At 38.1% G+C, this 18,224-nt stretch overlaps 1 protein-coding gene across 1 annotated transcript in view; it reads left to right on the top strand.

Annotated features, from left to right (window-relative positions):
* Window positions 1–18,224, top strand: part of ADGRV1 (adhesion G protein-coupled receptor V1) — a 567,434-nt gene that overhangs the window by 158,880 nt on the left and 390,330 nt on the right. Inside the window, exons 45-52 of the mRNA XM_067731218.1 lie at window positions 654–778; window positions 3,448–3,605; window positions 3,696–3,842; window positions 4,177–4,284; window positions 7,355–7,619; window positions 8,367–8,489; window positions 14,218–14,440; window positions 14,773–14,977. Of these exons, the coding sequence (XP_067587319.1) occupies window positions 654–778; window positions 3,448–3,605; window positions 3,696–3,842; window positions 4,177–4,284; window positions 7,355–7,619; window positions 8,367–8,489; window positions 14,218–14,440; window positions 14,773–14,977 (1,354 nt within the window). The remainder of the gene's footprint in view (window positions 1–653; window positions 779–3,447; window positions 3,606–3,695; window positions 3,843–4,176; window positions 4,285–7,354; window positions 7,620–8,366; window positions 8,490–14,217; window positions 14,441–14,772; window positions 14,978–18,224) is intronic.

Consider the following 18,224-nt stretch of genomic DNA (forward strand, 5'->3'; position numbering starts at 1 on the left):
CTCATAACAGGGAGCATCAAAAACCTAATCATGTGCTGTGCAATGGTGTCATTAGAATTCTTATTTTCTCAGAATCCACACTTTCAGGTAAAAGCACTATTTTGTGTTTTCAGTAATAATAAAAAGCAAGAAATAGTTTAACTTATATTTAGCTGCTCAAACCAAATGAATGACTCTTCAAACATATATTAACATGATTTTAGTTAAAAAATTCCTTCTGGAAATTGACAAATATTTGTTTTTTTTTTGTCTTAGAAATATTCTAATAGATCTAGTTTTATTAATATGTCAAGAATTTCCTGATTCATTTTTTCTCTGTAAAATGTTTTTAGTTTATGTGAGAAGAAACTTAAGAATGACAAAGCTTTATTTATTTTAGAATATGTAGGGTAAAGTTACTGAAGTTACTGACCCTCAGTATTTTCTTACTGTCATAAGTATCAGATAATAGTGCTTTTTAAATGTCTTCATAAATTAATAATTTTGAGCTCTAGAGTCTAGCCTTTCTCCTGTATAAAATTTGTGGATGGATGTCACCTTGACTTGCGTAAATTTAAAAGTGTATTAAATATATACTAGCAATGTGATGTAGGTATTTAACGTGTAGAAATTACGTGCTTTTTCTGCTTTCTGCAACTGTTTGTTTCTTTTAGAGCCACCTCTATAGACACTGAAGAAGCCAACAGGACTGTATATTTAAATGTGTCACGTACTAATGGCATTGATTTAGCTGTGAGTGTGGAGTGGGAGACAGTTTCTGAAACAGCCTTTGGCATGAGTACGTTTAGTTTCTTATAAAAACAAAATTCTATAACCAAGAAAGATTGCATGCATAAGATTTACATTTTCCCCCATGAATTGTATCTTACAGATCTGTTGAAAATGGAGAACAGATATCTAATTCTTTTACTGCATTCACAGATATTTATTGAATGCCTGTCCTGTGACAGGCATGGTACTGAACTCATGGAACTTAGAATTTAGGGGGAGACAGAAATAAATAAGTAAAAATCAATGTGTAGTTTGAGTATAATAAATGTTTTAAAGGTGAAGTTCTAAGTGTTGTGAGAACATCAAAGAATGCCTTCGAGGGGAATCATTGTTTGAACTAAGACTTAATGATGAGTAGGGATTATGCAAAGACTTGAGTTGGAGGAACATAGAAGAGAAAGCGGGAAGCTATCAAGGCAGAAGTCTAGAGCGTATAAGTGAAGAACTGAAGAGTGGGCACTGGGTTTAGAAATAAGGGGGAGTGCTGAGTTTGGAGAGCTAGATAAGACTAGATCATTCAAGAACTTGAAGAATATATCACGTACATTAGTCTTTATCTTAGGGTTATAGAAAGTCTCTGAGTGGTCTAGGCATGAGGAAGGGTTCCCATGTATAGATGTGGGGTGGTCTGATCACATTTGCACTTTGAAGGTATCATTCTTGGTGCCAGGTAAAGAATAGATTGGCACAGGAGAAATTAGAGGATGAAGGGAGACAAACAAAAGGGCAACAGATGATGGTAGCTTGGACTGGGTGATGGACTGGATGTGAAGAAGGTACCTGAGATGACTCTTATGTTTCTAGTTTCTGCAGTTGGATGGAGATTCATGCCGTTCAGTAAGAAAGGGAGTGCCTAATGGAAACAAGGTGTTACTTTGGTGAGGGGAGTAAAATATTTGAATTTGAGTTAACTTTTTAGAAGAAATTTCTCTAGACTCAAAAGAAGATCTCTGCTGGAGAGATAAATTTGGGAGCCTTTAGCAGGCATATTGTTTTTAAAGTCATGGAAGTTGACGTAAAAACCTGGAAAGCGAGGATGAAGATAGAGAGGGAAGAGGACTCAGACTGAGTCAAATTGAATGACCAGGGAGAGGAGAAGGGGACTTCAGAGACCTGGTGAGAAACCCAGGGGAATGCAGGATTGCAGGCAGCAGTGAAAGAGCGTTTTAAAAAGAAAGGAGTGGTAAATCGTGTCAATTGCTGGTGAGAAGTCCAGTAAGATGAGAACTGAAAAAATACTCATTGTCATCAGCAATGTAGAAGACATAAAATCACAAGAGCTATTTGTATAGAGGGATGTGGACCGAATAACATTTTGAGTGGAAGTGAGAGAATGCAGGCCTCAAATATGTACAACTAGTTCAAGAAGTTTGGCTGAGAAGGGTAGGATCTAGTAAGAGTAGTGATGGGGTGTAGGAGTCAGGGTTTTTGTTTATTTGTGTAATTTGAAGAGACTAAGCATGTGTAAATGCTGATGGAAAAGGCCTGGTAAGTAGAGAAGGACTGAATATTTAGAAGAGAAGGGATAATTAATAGTGGGACAATGGCCTGGAAGCCAGGAAGAGATGGGATCTAAAAAAGAAAGATTATGTTTTCTAATTCAGAGTTATCTCATTATAGTTTGGGCTCTGCGTGTGTTTTGTGGACGTGCTTGTGGGAGTATGTGTTGGAGGTTCTTAAATGTCAGCAAGCATTGTTTATTCTTCATTCACCATCTTCTGGAATTACGGTAGGGCAGGATTTGACCATGTGGTCGACTTCAGTGCAAAACATTCAGACTCTTAATGCAAAAGCTGTAGTGTGCCTTTAAAAGGTGGCAAAGCAGGAATCTAAAATATTGGATTTCTAGGAAAGGATATTACCAATGGATAGTACGTAAAAGACACTGACATTATGACTTCATCAACTGGTAATCTAAAAATGATCAATAATTTACAAGGAGCCTAGGTTTCAACTTTGACATTTGTTCTTGGTGCATCACGTTCACACCATTAACTAAAGTTTAAAAAGAACTAACTTTCTATGGGAAACTGTCATGATAATAGGACACACAAGGTGTTTTAAAGGTATTCTTCATTAAGCAGGAAGTTTTTGTTTCTGTCTTTGTTTAGTTGTAGCACAGAATTTTAGGACATGTACCTGTTATAGCAGGCTGATAAAACTTGATAGCTACTTGTAGTAGGTGAATCTGTTTTGGCATTCTTAAAATATACAACATGTAAAGTTAGAAATCATTGGATGGGGATAGCTTCAAATTAATAGTGTAAGTTTTAAAAACCTATCATTTAGCATGTTTCCATAAAAGGTGTTTATTATTTCTAAATTTCTCTGTTATATTTTCATCATCTTTATGAAAGCTGATAAAAATCATACTGAACATATTTCCTTTTAAAGTATAAATTCAGTATTTATTTATAAATATACCCTGGAAAAGTCTTTGTGGGTTTAGAGCACAGTGTTAACAATTTTTCTTGTCTTTGGGTATTGATATTTTTAGTTACTATCTATTTTGAAGTTCTCTAGTTTGTCTCTTCTCTTTCTCATACACATACACTTACCATGGAAGCATTTTCGCTTCTAGTAACAAACTCACTAGTTTCACTATTTAAACAATAAACAGAATAGATAAAGTTTGAGAGGATTTTACAGAAGCAAATCACGATTTATGTTTTTCAGGGGGAATGGATGTTAAGTTTTCTATATTTCAAAGTTTTTTGGATGCATCGGCTTCTGGCTGGTGTTTCTTTACTTTGGAAGATTCAGTATATGGTATAATGTTAAGAAAATTGTCTTCTACTGTTTACCGATGGCAAGGGATTTTTGTTCCACTTGAGGTAAACATCACTTATTTTATGGTACACAAACTATAATGTACATATAGATTTTGGATGCCCTGTGAATTACTGTTATTCCTTGTTTCCTAGGATTTACATATAGAAAATCCTAAAACTTGTGAGGCCTTTAATATGGGTCTTTCCCCCTACATTGTGATTACTCATGAAGAAAGAAATGAAGAAAAGCCTTCTGTTAACAGTGTGTATACATTCACATCTGGATTCAAATTATTCCTGGTAAAAAAACACTTCACTTTTTTTTGGTAGATTGCTTTATTTAAAAGAAAAATCAGATTCTTGAGATTGAGCTAAATAGAAGATAGTGTATGTTCTATGTTAATGTGATAAGGGGTTTTTGGCAAATTGATACACATTTTAGCAAGGTGTCTTAATCCAGGGATATTTTGGTCTTTCTTGAAATGACATCTGGATGTGCATACCTGGGGATCAGAATGATTTTTCAAGTTTTGAACTTCAAATATTTACTCAGACTATTAACTGTAATTCAGAGCTTTTCTTAGTTAAATTTTCCTTTAAATTTTTTATTCTCACTGTTCTGTCTTCCTTGCAGGTACAAACAATCACTATTTCAGAAAGTTCTCAAGTAAGATATTTTACTTCAGACAGTCAAGATTATGTAATTGTTGCAAGTCAAAGGGATTATTCTGAATTAACTCAGGTTTGATTCTTTTAAAATGAATTTTTTTAATGCCATAATTGAAACACATCAGAGATGTAGTCTGTAGGTTTAGTATAAAAGAAAACCATAATTTGATTATGGTAGCGTAGTAAAAAGAATATAGATATTGATTAGTCATAGCTAATTTTTAAATGATAGAGTTTTGAATATTATATTGTCTTCAAGAACCAGAGCAAGTATAATAATAAGCATGAACATTTAATTAGATTTTAATTGCATTGGAAAACTTGGAGAAAAATCACACAACTGGATAGATGGTATCACTAAAAATTCATGATTAACATTGCCAGATGGACACACAACGTCACTCCAGAAATCCCGTATTTCTCTAGTAAACTATATCACGGTGTCTTAATAATATTTATTTGATAATTTTCGTCACTCCTCAGATTCCCATACCTGCTTCTCATCTCTTCACTTTCAGCTCATGACTTTGTTGAAATGAAAGCTACCAGAAAGATTACTCATCTTCCCAACAGCAAATTCAGAAACTGTCTTGAAAACCAGTCTTATTCCTGCCTCCTGTTACAATGGCAGAAGTGTTTCTTCTATAAAAGACAGGCGCCTAACATAGGCTCCCCTCTTGCCTTCATAAGGGTCAGTTATTCCCTCTAGTGCCACCGTAACTAGCATCTCTCTCTCTCTGTAGGATTATTACAGTCAGCATAAATGCAGGATTTCCAAGCTTAAAAAGTGATTTCTCTTCTGATCTTATCCCCCTTTTCTTCCTGCTTCATTTCTTTTATCCCCTCTATATTGAGACCTTGAAAGAATTTTCTGCTTGCTTTGCAAACTTCTTCATGGTCACCAGTGACAGCTGGGTTGCAAATACAGTGGGTGTTTTTTTCTGTCATTATTTTGCATTGCTTCCCATCTGCACTTGACAGTCACCTCATCCTCAAATTTAAACCATCTCTTCTCTTGATTTTTGAACTACCACACAGATTTTCATTCTTTCTTTCTGTGTCTCCTTCTCAGTCTCCAATGCCACTTCCTTCTCCCTTTTCTGAACTTAGATATCTTGAAGTTTTTCAGGTTCAGTTTTGGTTCACATTTCTTTTTTCTTTCTCTTCACTCACTCTGAGTACTTTTATCAGTCCTATGGCTTTAAATATCAACTATAGGCTGTCTTCCAAATTTATCAGTAGCCTTTCCTGTGTACTCTAGATTTTGTGTCTAACTGCCTGTTGGCATGTACACATAAATATGTTCTAGGTATCTAAGATTTAACATATCTCAAATTAAACTGTAGATTTTCTCTATGAAACTTGTTTCAAGTGTTTGCTTTCATCTCGGGAAATAGTAACCTCATAAATGCAGTTGCTTGAGATAGAGTGCTGGGTTGTATCTTTTTAAAAAAATATTTATTTACTTATGTTTGGCTGCGTTGGGTCTTTGTTGCTGCGCGCGGGCTTTCTCTAGTTGAGGTGAGCCAGGGCTACTCTTTGTTGCGGTACACGGGCTTCTCATTGCAGTGGCTTCTCTTGTTGCGGAGCACAGGCTATGGGCGTGCAGGCTTCAGTAGTTGCAGCACGCGCACTCAGTAGTTGTGGCTCGTGGGCTCTAGGGCACAGGCTCAGTAGTTGTGGCGCACGGGCTTAGTTGCTCCACGGCATGTGGGATCTTCCCGGACTAGGGATCGAACCCATGTCCCCTGTATTGGCAGGAGGATTCTTAACCACTGTGCCACCAGGGAAGTCCATAACTTTCTTGATTTCTGCTGATTATTCATTCCCATCTAATTTATTATTAAGTGTTTTTGATTATATCTCCTGACACTATTTTGAGTACAGATGTTTCTTTCCATCTCTGCTTCTTCTTCCCTAATCTAGGTCCCCATCACTTCTCACCGTGCTAGTAGAATAGTCTCCTAGCTGGTCTCCAAAATTCTCTGATCTCCTCAGATCCATGTTTCAAGTAGCTGGAGTAGTCTTTTAAAAATATTAATTCATGTTGCTCCTCATTTTGAAATTATTCAATGATTTCCAATTATGTTTGGAATAACTTCTAAATTATTTAATATGGACTGTAAATAAGGTAACCATATGTCCTTATTTGCCCACCACAGTGCTGGGTTGTGCCTGTTGTCCTACAATGATTAGGACTGTCTCTTTCACTCTCTAAAGCATCCCTGTGTTAAATTATATGGGCACCTTAACAAAAGGTACCTCTCCAGTATTATCTTCATTCCCCCAGTGCTGTCAACTGCATTCTAGCTGCACCAGTCTTCATTCAGGTTATGACAAACTTTTTCTGCATTAGAAACTTTGTCATGTCATTCTTTCTAATTTTATTTCTTAGGACATTCATAATTCTCTATCATACCTTCCTAATTGTTGAGTACTTGTCTCAGTTTAGTAGTCATACATTTATTTAATGATTGATGTATTTATTGTTTGCCTTTCCCTAGTAGTTAATAAGATCCGTAAAGGAAGAAGTGATTCTGTCCCTTACTTCTTGCATAATGCTTGGCTTATATAAGATTCCCAGTTTTTACTGAATAAATATAATTCTTTGTGAAATTGACTGGATGGCGTAAGAAATCAGGTAGATTCAGGGTTTTCTTTCAGTTTAAAATACATGAACACTCACCTGAAACCTTGTATGCAGTGCCACCTTCAGGACTAAAAAGTTTAGGTGTTTTTCTTTATATTCTATTGCTTGAGCAGTGGGTAATGATAATACAGCATTAGAAAGTTTCTTATCTCACTCTGAATTTTTCATATTTAAATAAATTTTCTCCTATTTTTGGCTTCCCCTTCTCTTGCTGTCACCCACCCCTGCCCAGATGTATATTTGAAATTGATTTATTTTCAAATAACTTCTCTTTCATTCTCTGTGTGTGTACTCAGGCACACACACATACCCACACAGATAAAAAGAGGGAGAGAGCAATGAGAGAGGATCAGTTTTGATACTTTCTCATTTATGAAAGTATCTTCGTAACTAAGTTAAGGGGTCTAGGAGAGTAAACATGTGATATTGGCTAAATTCTCACAAGTGCTGAATTCCTAGTCATGAGTGTTTTGTGTCTGAACATTCCCTGCAGGTCTTCAGATGGAATGGAGGAAGCTTTGTGTTGCATCAGACACTCCGTGTCCGAGGTGTGCTGAGCATGGCCTCATTCACCAGAGGAGGTGCTATGTTCTTAGCCATTTCGCAGGCTAATGTCAGGTCAAACTCCCTTTTACTCAGGTGGTCTGGAAATGAGTTTATTAACTTTCAAGAAGTTCCCATCAGTGGAACAACACAAGTTGAAGCCTTGACTTCAGGCGATGATATTTACTTAATTTTTGCCAAAACAGTTTTTCCAGGTAAGACGATTTAGTGTTTGCAATGCATACATAGCTGTTATCGAAATTATCTTCCATTCATTTTATGTTCATATGAAAATGCTCTTGTAATAATTTTTTAGCTAATCCATAGTGTGTTTCTTGATGGATCTAAGTATTGATTGTCAGCTAACAGATGGATATTGGGAAAAAAGAAAAACATTTTAAGTGTTATGTCCATAACCTGTGGGTGTTCTAAACCACTACTTTAAAGATATTAAAATAAAATTGGGGATGGGTGGGTAAAGTAGAAAGAATTTTGAAGATTTTACACCCAAGGTACAAACAGGTAACTTTTTATATGGCTGTACTTGGGATGCCATGGATAATCTGCAGTGGTAATAAATAGTGCCAAGCAACATTCAATAAGACCATTTAAAAATGTTCTCTGAATACAAATATGCTTTTTTCTGCTTAGTAGGACTTTCATAGGTAAAATTTCAACATTCCTGAAAAATAAAACATTTGTTACTATTCTTTTTTTTGATATCAGATCATGATTAATGGTTAAACCATGTATCAATATATACTTCATGTGGTAAATGCAAGAAGACTTTTAAAGTGTTTCCTACTAAATTGTATTTTTGTTTAATTGAATGAATTCTGAGAAATGTCCTAAATTTGTTTCTTTAATTAAGTTTAATATTTTTATTATAGTTTTATTGTGTAATTTTGTCATTTTATAGGTAACTTTTGCCTTCAGATTTGCCTTTTATTCTGTTATTGTAGGAGATCAGAATTCAATTGAAATTTTCATCTGGGAGGGAGGACAGTCTTCTTTCAGATATTTTCAATCCCTGGATTTTGCTACTGTTAATAAGATCCACTTCTTCACACCAGCCTCAGGAATAGGTAAGGGCATTTTTTAAAAAAATTTATTTATTTATTTTTGGTTGCATTGGGTCTTTGTTGCTGTGCACAGGCTTTCTCTAGTTGCGGTGAGTGGGGGCTACTCTTCGTTGCGATGTGCAGGCTTCTTATTGCGGTGGCTTCTCTTGTTGTGGGGCACAGGTTCTAGGCGTGCGGGCTTTAGTAGTTGTGGCTCGTGGGCTCTAGAGCGCAGGCTCGGTAGTTGTGGCGCACGGGCTTAGTGGCTCCGCGGCATGTGGGATCTTCCTGGACCAGGGCTCGAACCCGTGTTCCCTGCATTGGCAGGCAGATTCTTAACCTCTGCGCCACCAGGGAAGCCCTCATACGTTTTAATTTTAAAAACAAAACCTTTTGTAAGAAGAGTTTTCATTGCTATTTTGTTTTTGCAGATCTCTTTAATGTCTGGTTTAATAGTTCGATTCTCATGTTTGCATCTGTAATTCAGCCTTTTTCAATAATAGTCATCTGGCCTCTGGAAGATCCCACTGTGCACTCATGAGAGAAGGAGAGTGAAGTAGACAAACAGCATCTTAGTATTATTAGGGAAACAGTTTTGACCTCACAGAACCTCTTGGAGGGTCTCAAGGACTCTTAAAGGTCCTTGGACTCACTCTGAGCATTACTGAGGTAGAGAAATCCTTGAAGGCATTTCAAAGGCAGGTGATGATCCAAGGCGTGTTTTTCAACTCCACCTAGCTTCAGTGTGTAGAACATGCTGGGTGCAGTTTGCAGCTGTCTGGGCAAGAGCAATGGAGAAGGCTTTGTGTGTGGTTAGAGGTGAGGGACTGAAATCAGGAGGACATTAGTAAGAGGACATGTTGATGCATGGGGGTAGTTCAATTCACAAAAGTTAAAAATCTACAGAGGAAGTGCTGTTGAGAAGAGTAGAGGATTTTGCACAAATACAGGAATCTATTCTTGGGTTTTTCTCTCAGTGCCGCACTGCTGCTTTCTCTATCAGGTGTTATATACTTTAGTCACCTTCAGTCATCTCAACTGCTGACCAGGACTCAGAGGTTATTTACCTCATTTTTCATAGTAGATTGTTTATCTCATTGTACTTTGCTTCCATGTGTCCTACTCCCCCCTCCTTAGCCCTGCGTCCTCCCAGATGTTCATGCCACGTGCTCCCCTCACTCTGGACTCTTACATCATTTTCCAGCCTCCACCCCAAGTTTACTCTGCTGACAGTCCTGTGTCTGTCTCTGCTCTGCTCTGCTCATCCTCTTCTTAAATAACTTCCCTTTACATTGTTAGCCTCTGACAGGCCATATAAACCTGTGATGTTACCCTGTGATTTCCAACTCTGTGACTTTCTTATCATTCACTCAACAATTGATTTACTGAATAAATTATGTATCCTTCATCATGTATTTGTTTAGCTTTTGTTTACTTGTCCTTTAATTTTATGCCTTTATCATTTTTGCTTTCCTTATACCTCAGGTTTTCAAGTGGACTAACTATATCTACTTGAGTCACTTATTATGATTCAAAATAGTTGCTTAATGAATGTTTTTAAGGATGAAGAGTGCTGCCTGAATGGGCCATTAATTGAAGTTATAGAATTCTCTTTAAAGGCTTAAAAAAATAGAATAGGCACTCTTTCTAAAAGAATTTGTGAAAAATTCTGCCAAAGCCTTGTTCCCTTTATTTCTTTTGTTTCTGTGACTTGAGGATGTAGAAATATGAAAAGATTGTAGGTAATTATTTAGAATGGCTTATTATAGATCCCCTGAAAGCTGAAATTATGCATTAAATAATATTCAAGGACTTTCTTATTTTGAATGTGTCAAATATTTTATTAAATGTATTAGATTAGAGCCGTGACTGTGAGGCTTACATATTTATTCTGGTTAATGGCTTGACAGAGATTATTGGGTAGTGACTGAATTCTTTAAATGGCAGAGGAAGAATGAATATGACAGAGACTGCCAAGACATATAAACCTAGCTTCCCCTTCTCCCTTTTCTCCTTCATTATTTAATAGATATTTCTTAGTGCCAGTTATGTGCCCAGCACAGTGGTAGACCCCAAGGAAAAAAGGGTAAGCAAAATCAGGTATAGCCCTTGCCCTGAAGAAGTTTAACATCTAATAGGGAAGAAGGCCATTATATATAATCACACAAGTAAGTTTTTAGGTACAAACAGATAACTACTATGAAAGAATAAAGTACTTGCATAACACGAAATGGAGCGGAGATGAATGACCTGGTCTGAGGGATGCCCAGAAAGCTTTCTTAAGGAGGAAACATTTAATTGTGGACTATAGGATGAGTAGGAGTTAATGAGGCAAAGACTTGAGCATGAGGCAGCCTCTAGGCACAAGGAGCTGCAGGGGTAAAGAGGTCAGAGTGTGGCAAAGGACCAGGAAGAGGCCAGTGTGGCAGTGAGGGGAGAGTGGTCCAGGGTATAACTGAAGATGTAATCAGATAGGCCAGATAGGGACTTAAAGGGCTATTATCTTTATCCTGTAAGTATTAGGGTGCCTTTTATGAGAACATAATGAGGAGATGGAAAATAGAAGGGTTCAGAGAGAGAAAGAGAGAGGGAGACAGACACAGAAACAGATATTGTGTGTGAGAGTGAGTGAGTGTTTATATGTGTGTGTGTGTGTGTGTGTGTGTGTGTGTGTGTGTGTGTTTTAAAAATGGAATGTAGGGCTTCCCTGGTGGCACAGTGGTTGAGAGTCTGCCTGCCAATGCAGGGGACACGGGTTCGTGCCCCAGTCCGGGAAGATCCCACATGCCGCTGAGCGGCTGGGCCCGTGAGCCATGGCCGCTGAGCCTGCGCGTCCGGAGCCTGTGCTCCGCAACGGGAGAGGCCACAACAGTGAGAGGCCCGCGTACCGCAAAGAAAAAAAAAAAAAAAGGAATGTTGACTGCCAATAGGAGAAAAGCTTAGAGGCTGGTAAGAGAAAATGTCTGTAGTCAAGCTGGAGGCTCTTAGCACAGTTCAGGCTGAAGATCTCGAATGCTGGAGCTTGGAAAGTGGTCGGTGATACAGGTGCAAAATCAGAGAAGTAGATTAATTCAGAAGCTGTCTCTCAAGTAAAATCCTGGGAGTTGATGATAGATTGCATATGGGGGTAGGTAAGAGTGAATATCAAGGATGAGCCCTAATTTCTACAACTAATGGATGAGTGGTAGTCCCTTAACTATTATGGTGATCACGGGGAGGAAACCAGGCTTTTGGGGGCAGAGATAATGAGTTTTGTTGGGGTAATTTGAAATGCCTTTGAGTCTTGGTATTTAGATACCAATAAGTGTTACTGGTTGGAGCTTAGAAGAGAAGCCTAGACCACAGCTACACATTTTATACGTACGGAGGGTCATTTTACTACAGACAGAGGTGAAATTGTCTAGAAAGAGACTGTGTAGTATGTATGAGAGAAGGGGGCCTTGAACCAAGTTTTGCTGAATTCCACTTTTTAAAGAGAATATATGATAAAGGAGTCAGGAAAGATGGAAATCTATAGCTAACACATGCTGAATGTTTATTATGTCCAAGGTCCTATTCTAGTCCTTTACTTTATCTCATTTAATCCTCAAAAGCTCTGTATGCTGCTGGAAAAATTCACCCCTCCCTCCCTAGTCCTTGAGCACTCTCAGTTTCCTCAAAACGATTACCTTTGGAAATCATGGCCTTTGGAGATTATTTGTATTCATTCATCACTCTCTTCATCCCTGTTTGATCATCCTAAGAAGACCAGGCCCCCTGGGGATAAAGAGACTGTCTTCCCCATGTGGTCTATGCATGCTGTAGACCATATGAGCCCTAACTTCCAGACCAGATGCTCAACTCGCACCTCCCCCAACTCCCCTTCCGTGATGCCCTGTGTATTGTATCTCAAACGTTTGTCAGAATCTTCCCTTCATCTCAGTGCTCTGGAGCTCAGCACTCTCCTGAGGACACTGCTTCTCATGCAGCCCTCTCTGGCTGCTCTGTCTCTTACTGGTTCCTTTTATATTCCCAGATCTCTAAATGTTAGGAATGCTTGCTCTTGCATTTTAATCATGGAACTTTTCTTTGTCTGCACTCACTTTTTAAATAATATTATCCAGTTTCCTTCCTTTGGGATATTGTTTCTTTTCTTTTCTTTTTTTTTTTTTAAATAGTTGTGCTGTATGGAAGAGAATTCTGTAATCAGTACTAGTTAAAAATCCTGTTCCCCAGAGTAGATAGAGATTTAGGGAGGTTTTTTTTTTCCCCTTATAAATTCCCTGTCTCATATTATCTTGAACAAATATGAATGTCTGTTTTCTGAGAAAGTACTCTCTGCATACATATATGTAGATTTGAGCCCCTACAGGTCCTGCTCTGAATGTCTGATTATCTATTTGCTGCCTTGTCATTCCGATCAGATTGCGAGGAATTGAATAGGGTATATCTCTAAGGGTTAAGATAAATAATCAGTGATGTTCAGAACACTTTAGTTTATGATTTTGGTTAGACTATAGCATGACTTAAACTTGAGAGATGTGATTCGTCTGAGGAATTTGCTCTTTACTGAATGTATATAACTTTATAAAACTTGGTGAAAAATGTTTGATCAGTTTTAAAATGAAAGTTTATTAATAACAATCTTTTTTGATCTTTATTATGTAATATTTACTAAACTGAAATAGTACTTAAATTAATTACCATAAGTAAACATTATCAATAGTTTTTGATATTTAAGAGTAAGGATATGGGATTTTCCATTTCAGCCTGTTGGCTAAAATTTTAGAAGAGTCTCATGGTTTCTGGTTCTACATGTTATTTTAATGCCCAGTAAAACTTATTTGATATCTTCAGATTCCAATGTGTGTTTCCAAGTATTGGAATTTGTACGTTTCTCCATGATTTCCTACTTTTCTTCCCAGTTTTAAGTCTGAAGATTGCTTAATGGTATACACAGAGTAGTAAGCCCCCTTCCCCTCCTAATTTCTGCAGATATAAATATATGCATATATAAATATATGCTTTCCTACTAACATTTCAGAAAGCATTGGCAGAATATACTCTAAGATCATAAATTTGTTAATATCCTTTGGACACCTTTAAGAATTTATCAGGTGGAAATAAATAAAATGATGAATGCTGTCTCTAATTAATATTCACAAGTTAAATAGAATACAACAATAAACGTCCAATGTAGGGGAATAATTAAATATATTTAAAAAATCAACTGTAGATTAGTATCTGTATATTAAAATTATAAATCTGAATGCTGTATAGCAAAATATAAAGCTATATATATGTATAAAATGTATACTATAAATATAGCATTAAGCTTTTTAATTAAGATTTTTTGTATTTAGACTGTGTCGATTATGAATTCATATGAATGGTGACTGGAAAGGAAAATATAAAAATGAAACATTTAGTGGTGGGATTATGAGTCTTTTTCACTTTAAAAATATCCTACCATGCTATCCAATAAATAAATATTAAGATGAATACAAAAGAGTTCAAAATTCATTTCGGTTTTATCATCCAGTGATTTTTTTTTTTTTTATCAAGTGGATTGTGGGTACACTGTCAGGCTGACTTGTACCTTCCACAGTATTTAAAAATTATTATTTATATCTAGTTATTTCAGAAATTGAATCATATTTATTTACTGCAGCAATCAAAATGGAACTTTGAGAGGTGGGAGGGTTTTGCTGTGGGGAGCTGGTGAGGTGACATTCACTTTTCATTCTCGCTGCCTTTTCTTTTCTTCCTCTAGTCCACATACTTCTTGTTGGCCAAGCTGTGTCTGCTCTTTACTGCTGGAATTCAGAGCTGAATCAATTCTCTTTTATTCTGGAAGCACCATCTGCTCATGATGCAGCCTCTGTTACAGTAAAGTCCCTTAATTCAAGCAAGCATTTAATTGCTCTTGCGGGACCCATCCACTCACACACATATGAACTGGCCTATGTCTCGAGCCAGTCTGACTTCATTCCTAGGTAGGTTCAACATTTTATGCTGAATGTCTTTGTCTCACCATAATTTTATATGGTACCTAACTTCTGAGTCTTTATCTAGTGATGGAAGCATATACAAAATACAAGAACTATTAATAAGCCAGAAGTTCAGTTATTATCCATATTTCTAGTATCTATTCTACCAAGTTAATTAGTGATATATGAACATTTTGGATTAAAATTTTACTTACGAAATGTGATTTCTGCAAACTTTTAATAGTAATCAGTATTATGAGAATTTTATGATTAATCTACCATTTATATGTCTTTAATTTGTTGTAGTTGACTTATTTTATATATACTTCTTATGCTAGTTCAGGTGAATTGATATTTGAACCTGGAGATAAAGAAGCTATAATAGCGGTAAATATCCTTGATGATACAGTTCCAGAGGAAGATGAATACTTCAGAGTTCAGCTTAAAAATCCCAAAGGAGGAGCAGAGATTGGTATTAATGATTATGTAAAAATAACTATTCTGTCTAATGATGATGCCTATGGAGTGGTTGGATTTGCTCAGGTAAAGATTCCACACTTTGACGTCAAATGATTTATTCATTGTATTTATTTATTAGCTGCTATCAACACTCAGTGAGTGTCTTAAGCCTCTCTTCTCTTCCTTTCCCTGCTTCATTCCGAACTCTGCATTATAAGGTGAATTCTACTGATGATTGAAATTTACAGACTTGCACAATGGACCCTTGAGTCAACTTGTCTTAAACTTTTTTTTGGTACTGATTCCTTTCCTAAGATTGAATGTATAATGTTACCAGTTGGCCTTGGTCCAGGAGTTTGGCTCTGCTCTTATCCTTGTTTCCAGAGGGTAATGGTGAAGCAGATTCCAAATACACACTACACACTGTGTCTTGTCACGCACATCACCTACAAATATATTACTGTCCTTTTACGCCTTTGTTACTTCTGTGTATTAAGAAAAAGAGAGAGAAAGATGTTTGTAACTGTATGTGCATTGTACACATGGAGATGCTTTCTCCTGAGGAAAGAGAGCTATCCAGTTATTCCAGTTTGACTTCCATACCCAGACTTCATATTCCTTTACCAGTGAGCAAAAGGACAAACCTTCATATTGCATCATTTAGTCCTATTTGCAAAATGTATCAACGATTTCTTAGTTAGAGTTACAGCTGCAGGTATCTTGTGTTTTTCTCTGAAATATTCTGCAGATAAGGAAAACTGAACTGAAACTGACTTAAAACACCTAGGGCGTGTCCACAGAGAAGGTGGGATTGGGGTTGACTGGATACTCTGCTGTGTCACTATGGCTCAGATTCTTTGCATCTGTGTATTTTGCCAGCAAAAAGCTAACCTTTCGCTTTGTTGTTTGAAAGCTGATGCTATCATTAGGGCTACTGCTTTCTTGTTCATGTCCATTTGCAGAGAGAGAGATGCTTTATGTGGCTCTCTGTGTAAGGGAGAAGTTTCCCAAAAGCCTCTTCTTATGTCTCATTGGCTGGAACTGGGTAACAGGCCCACTTACTCAGTCATTTATTCATTCATGTAGCAGGTATTTAATAAATACCTTCCATGTACCAGATGCTGTTTCAGATACTAGAGATATGTTAGAAAATAAAACAGTAAAAATCTCCATCCTCCTGGTCCTTAAATTCTAGAGTGGACAAGGGGAGACAGACAATAAGCAAAGACAAAAGAAACATCTGTACCATAGCTGATGTTAATAAGTGCCATGGAGAAACAGACAGGGAAGGCAGATGGTGAGTGAGGGAGGAGGTGGAGGTTGTGTGCTGGGAAATCAAAAAAATCAGGGAGGGCTGCGCTGAGCAAGTGACATAGGGCAAAGGCCTGGAGGAGATGAGGGAGGGAGTTTTGTGCATATCTCAGGGGAGAACATTCAAGGCAGGGGCACCCATCAGCAAGGACAGAGGCCTGGACGTGAAGCCTTGCTCCTCTGGTGCAGCGAGAAGGCCACTGTGGCTGAAGCCAGTTACTAGGGGAGATGAAGGGCCAGGGCCCTGTGTCGGGGTCCCCACCAGCACCCACAGTTGTGATGACTTGCTAGGAGGACTCACAGGATCAACATTTAGTCTTTCTCATGTCTTTGATTTATTGGAGTGAAAGGTTACAAAGCACAATCAGCCAAGGGAAAAGGCTCATGGGTGAACTCCAGAGGGAACCAGGTGCCCTCTCTCCCAGTGGAGTCACACAGGACACACTTAAATTCCCCCCAGTGTCAAGTTGACTTGTGATAACGCATGTGAGTGTTGCTGACCAAGGAAGCTTATTAGAGACTCAGCACTCAAGGTTTTAACTGGGGGCTGATCACATAGGCACCCTGTACCTGGCATAGAACAAAATTCCAGAGTCCCAGAAGGAAACGGACTGTTTAGTATCAACCACATTGTGTGTACAAATAGTTCAGGCACAAGAAGCTGGTTATCAGTTCTGTGGGTGGTGAGAACCCTCCCAATATTCCAGGTTCCCAGACATCAGCCAAGAAGGAACCCCATAGGCCTTTTGAAGTATAGCGGTCAGGCCTGCTACCTTAACTCTTTCCTGCATGGGCCCCTTAGTGTTTTCATGAATTTGGCCTCTGAGGGAAACTGGGAGCTTTTGGAGGATTGGGGTAAAAGAGAAATTTGATGCAACTAGCACTTTTTTTTTTTTTTTTTTTGTGGTTCGCGGGCCTCTCACTGCTGTGGCCTCTCCCGTTGTGGAGCACAGGCTCTGGACGCGCAGGCTCAGCGGCCATGGCTCACGGGCCCAGCCGCTCCGTGGCATGTGGGATCTTCCCGGATCGGGGCACGAACCCGTGTCCCCTGCATCGACAGGCGGACTCTCAACCACTGCGCCACCAGGGAAGCCCCCAACTTGCACTTTTAAAGGACATTCTCTTCATAGAATTGAGACTAGATTGTAAGTGGGCAAGGACAGAAATAGACTAGGAGGATATTGCAGTAATTCAGCAGCAAATGATAGAGCTATGGGGAACAGGAATGTGCCTTTCACCAAGACACAACCACTGTAAGAGGAGCAGTTTGCGGGGGATAAGATTGGACTTACTAATACCCTGAGTCAACTCCTTGCAAGGATCGTAGGGTCACCCTGTTACCCGCTCTGTCCCATCTCTGGAGCCAAAGGCAGGTCAGCTTCCTCTGAGGCACCTCTGCCCAATAGAAATATAATATGAGCCCCTGGGTAATTCTGAGTTTTCTAGAAGCCCTATTAAAAAAGTAAAAAGAAACAGATGAAGTCAGTTTTCATGTTATATTTCATTTAACCCAATCTATTTGAAATATTATTGTTTCAACATGTAATCAATGTAAAATTACTTATGAAATATTTCACATCCTTTTTTTCCCGTATTTTGTCTTCGAATCCAGTATGCATTTTTACAGTGAAAGACTAGTCACATTTCAAGTGCTCAGTAGCCACATGTGGCCAGGAGCTGCTGTGTAGGACAGAGTAGCTCTAAGATGTGAGCTGCGCGGGTAGGGTTAGAAAGAAAGCAGACAACTTCTTTCCCCACCAGGTATTCACATGACTTGTTTCCTCACTTTGTTTCCTCTCTGCTGAAATGCCATCTTACAGAAAGGCCTTTTCATGCTGAACATTGTGACTCCCACCATCATTCTTTATTACACCTTAATCTTCCTTATTGGCACTTACAATGGCCTGATTGGTCTATTGCCAGTTTCTTTTTCTACTAGAATTAAAGACTATGAGAGCTGGCATACTGATTTCCTCGCAGCTTTCCCTGAACCAGACAAGTGCCTGGCACTCTGTAGGTG

This window comes from Pseudorca crassidens, chromosome 3 (genome assembly GCF_039906515.1).
Source record: "Pseudorca crassidens isolate mPseCra1 chromosome 3, mPseCra1.hap1, whole genome shotgun sequence".
Classification (NCBI taxonomy): domain Eukaryota; kingdom Metazoa; phylum Chordata; class Mammalia; order Artiodactyla; family Delphinidae; genus Pseudorca; species Pseudorca crassidens.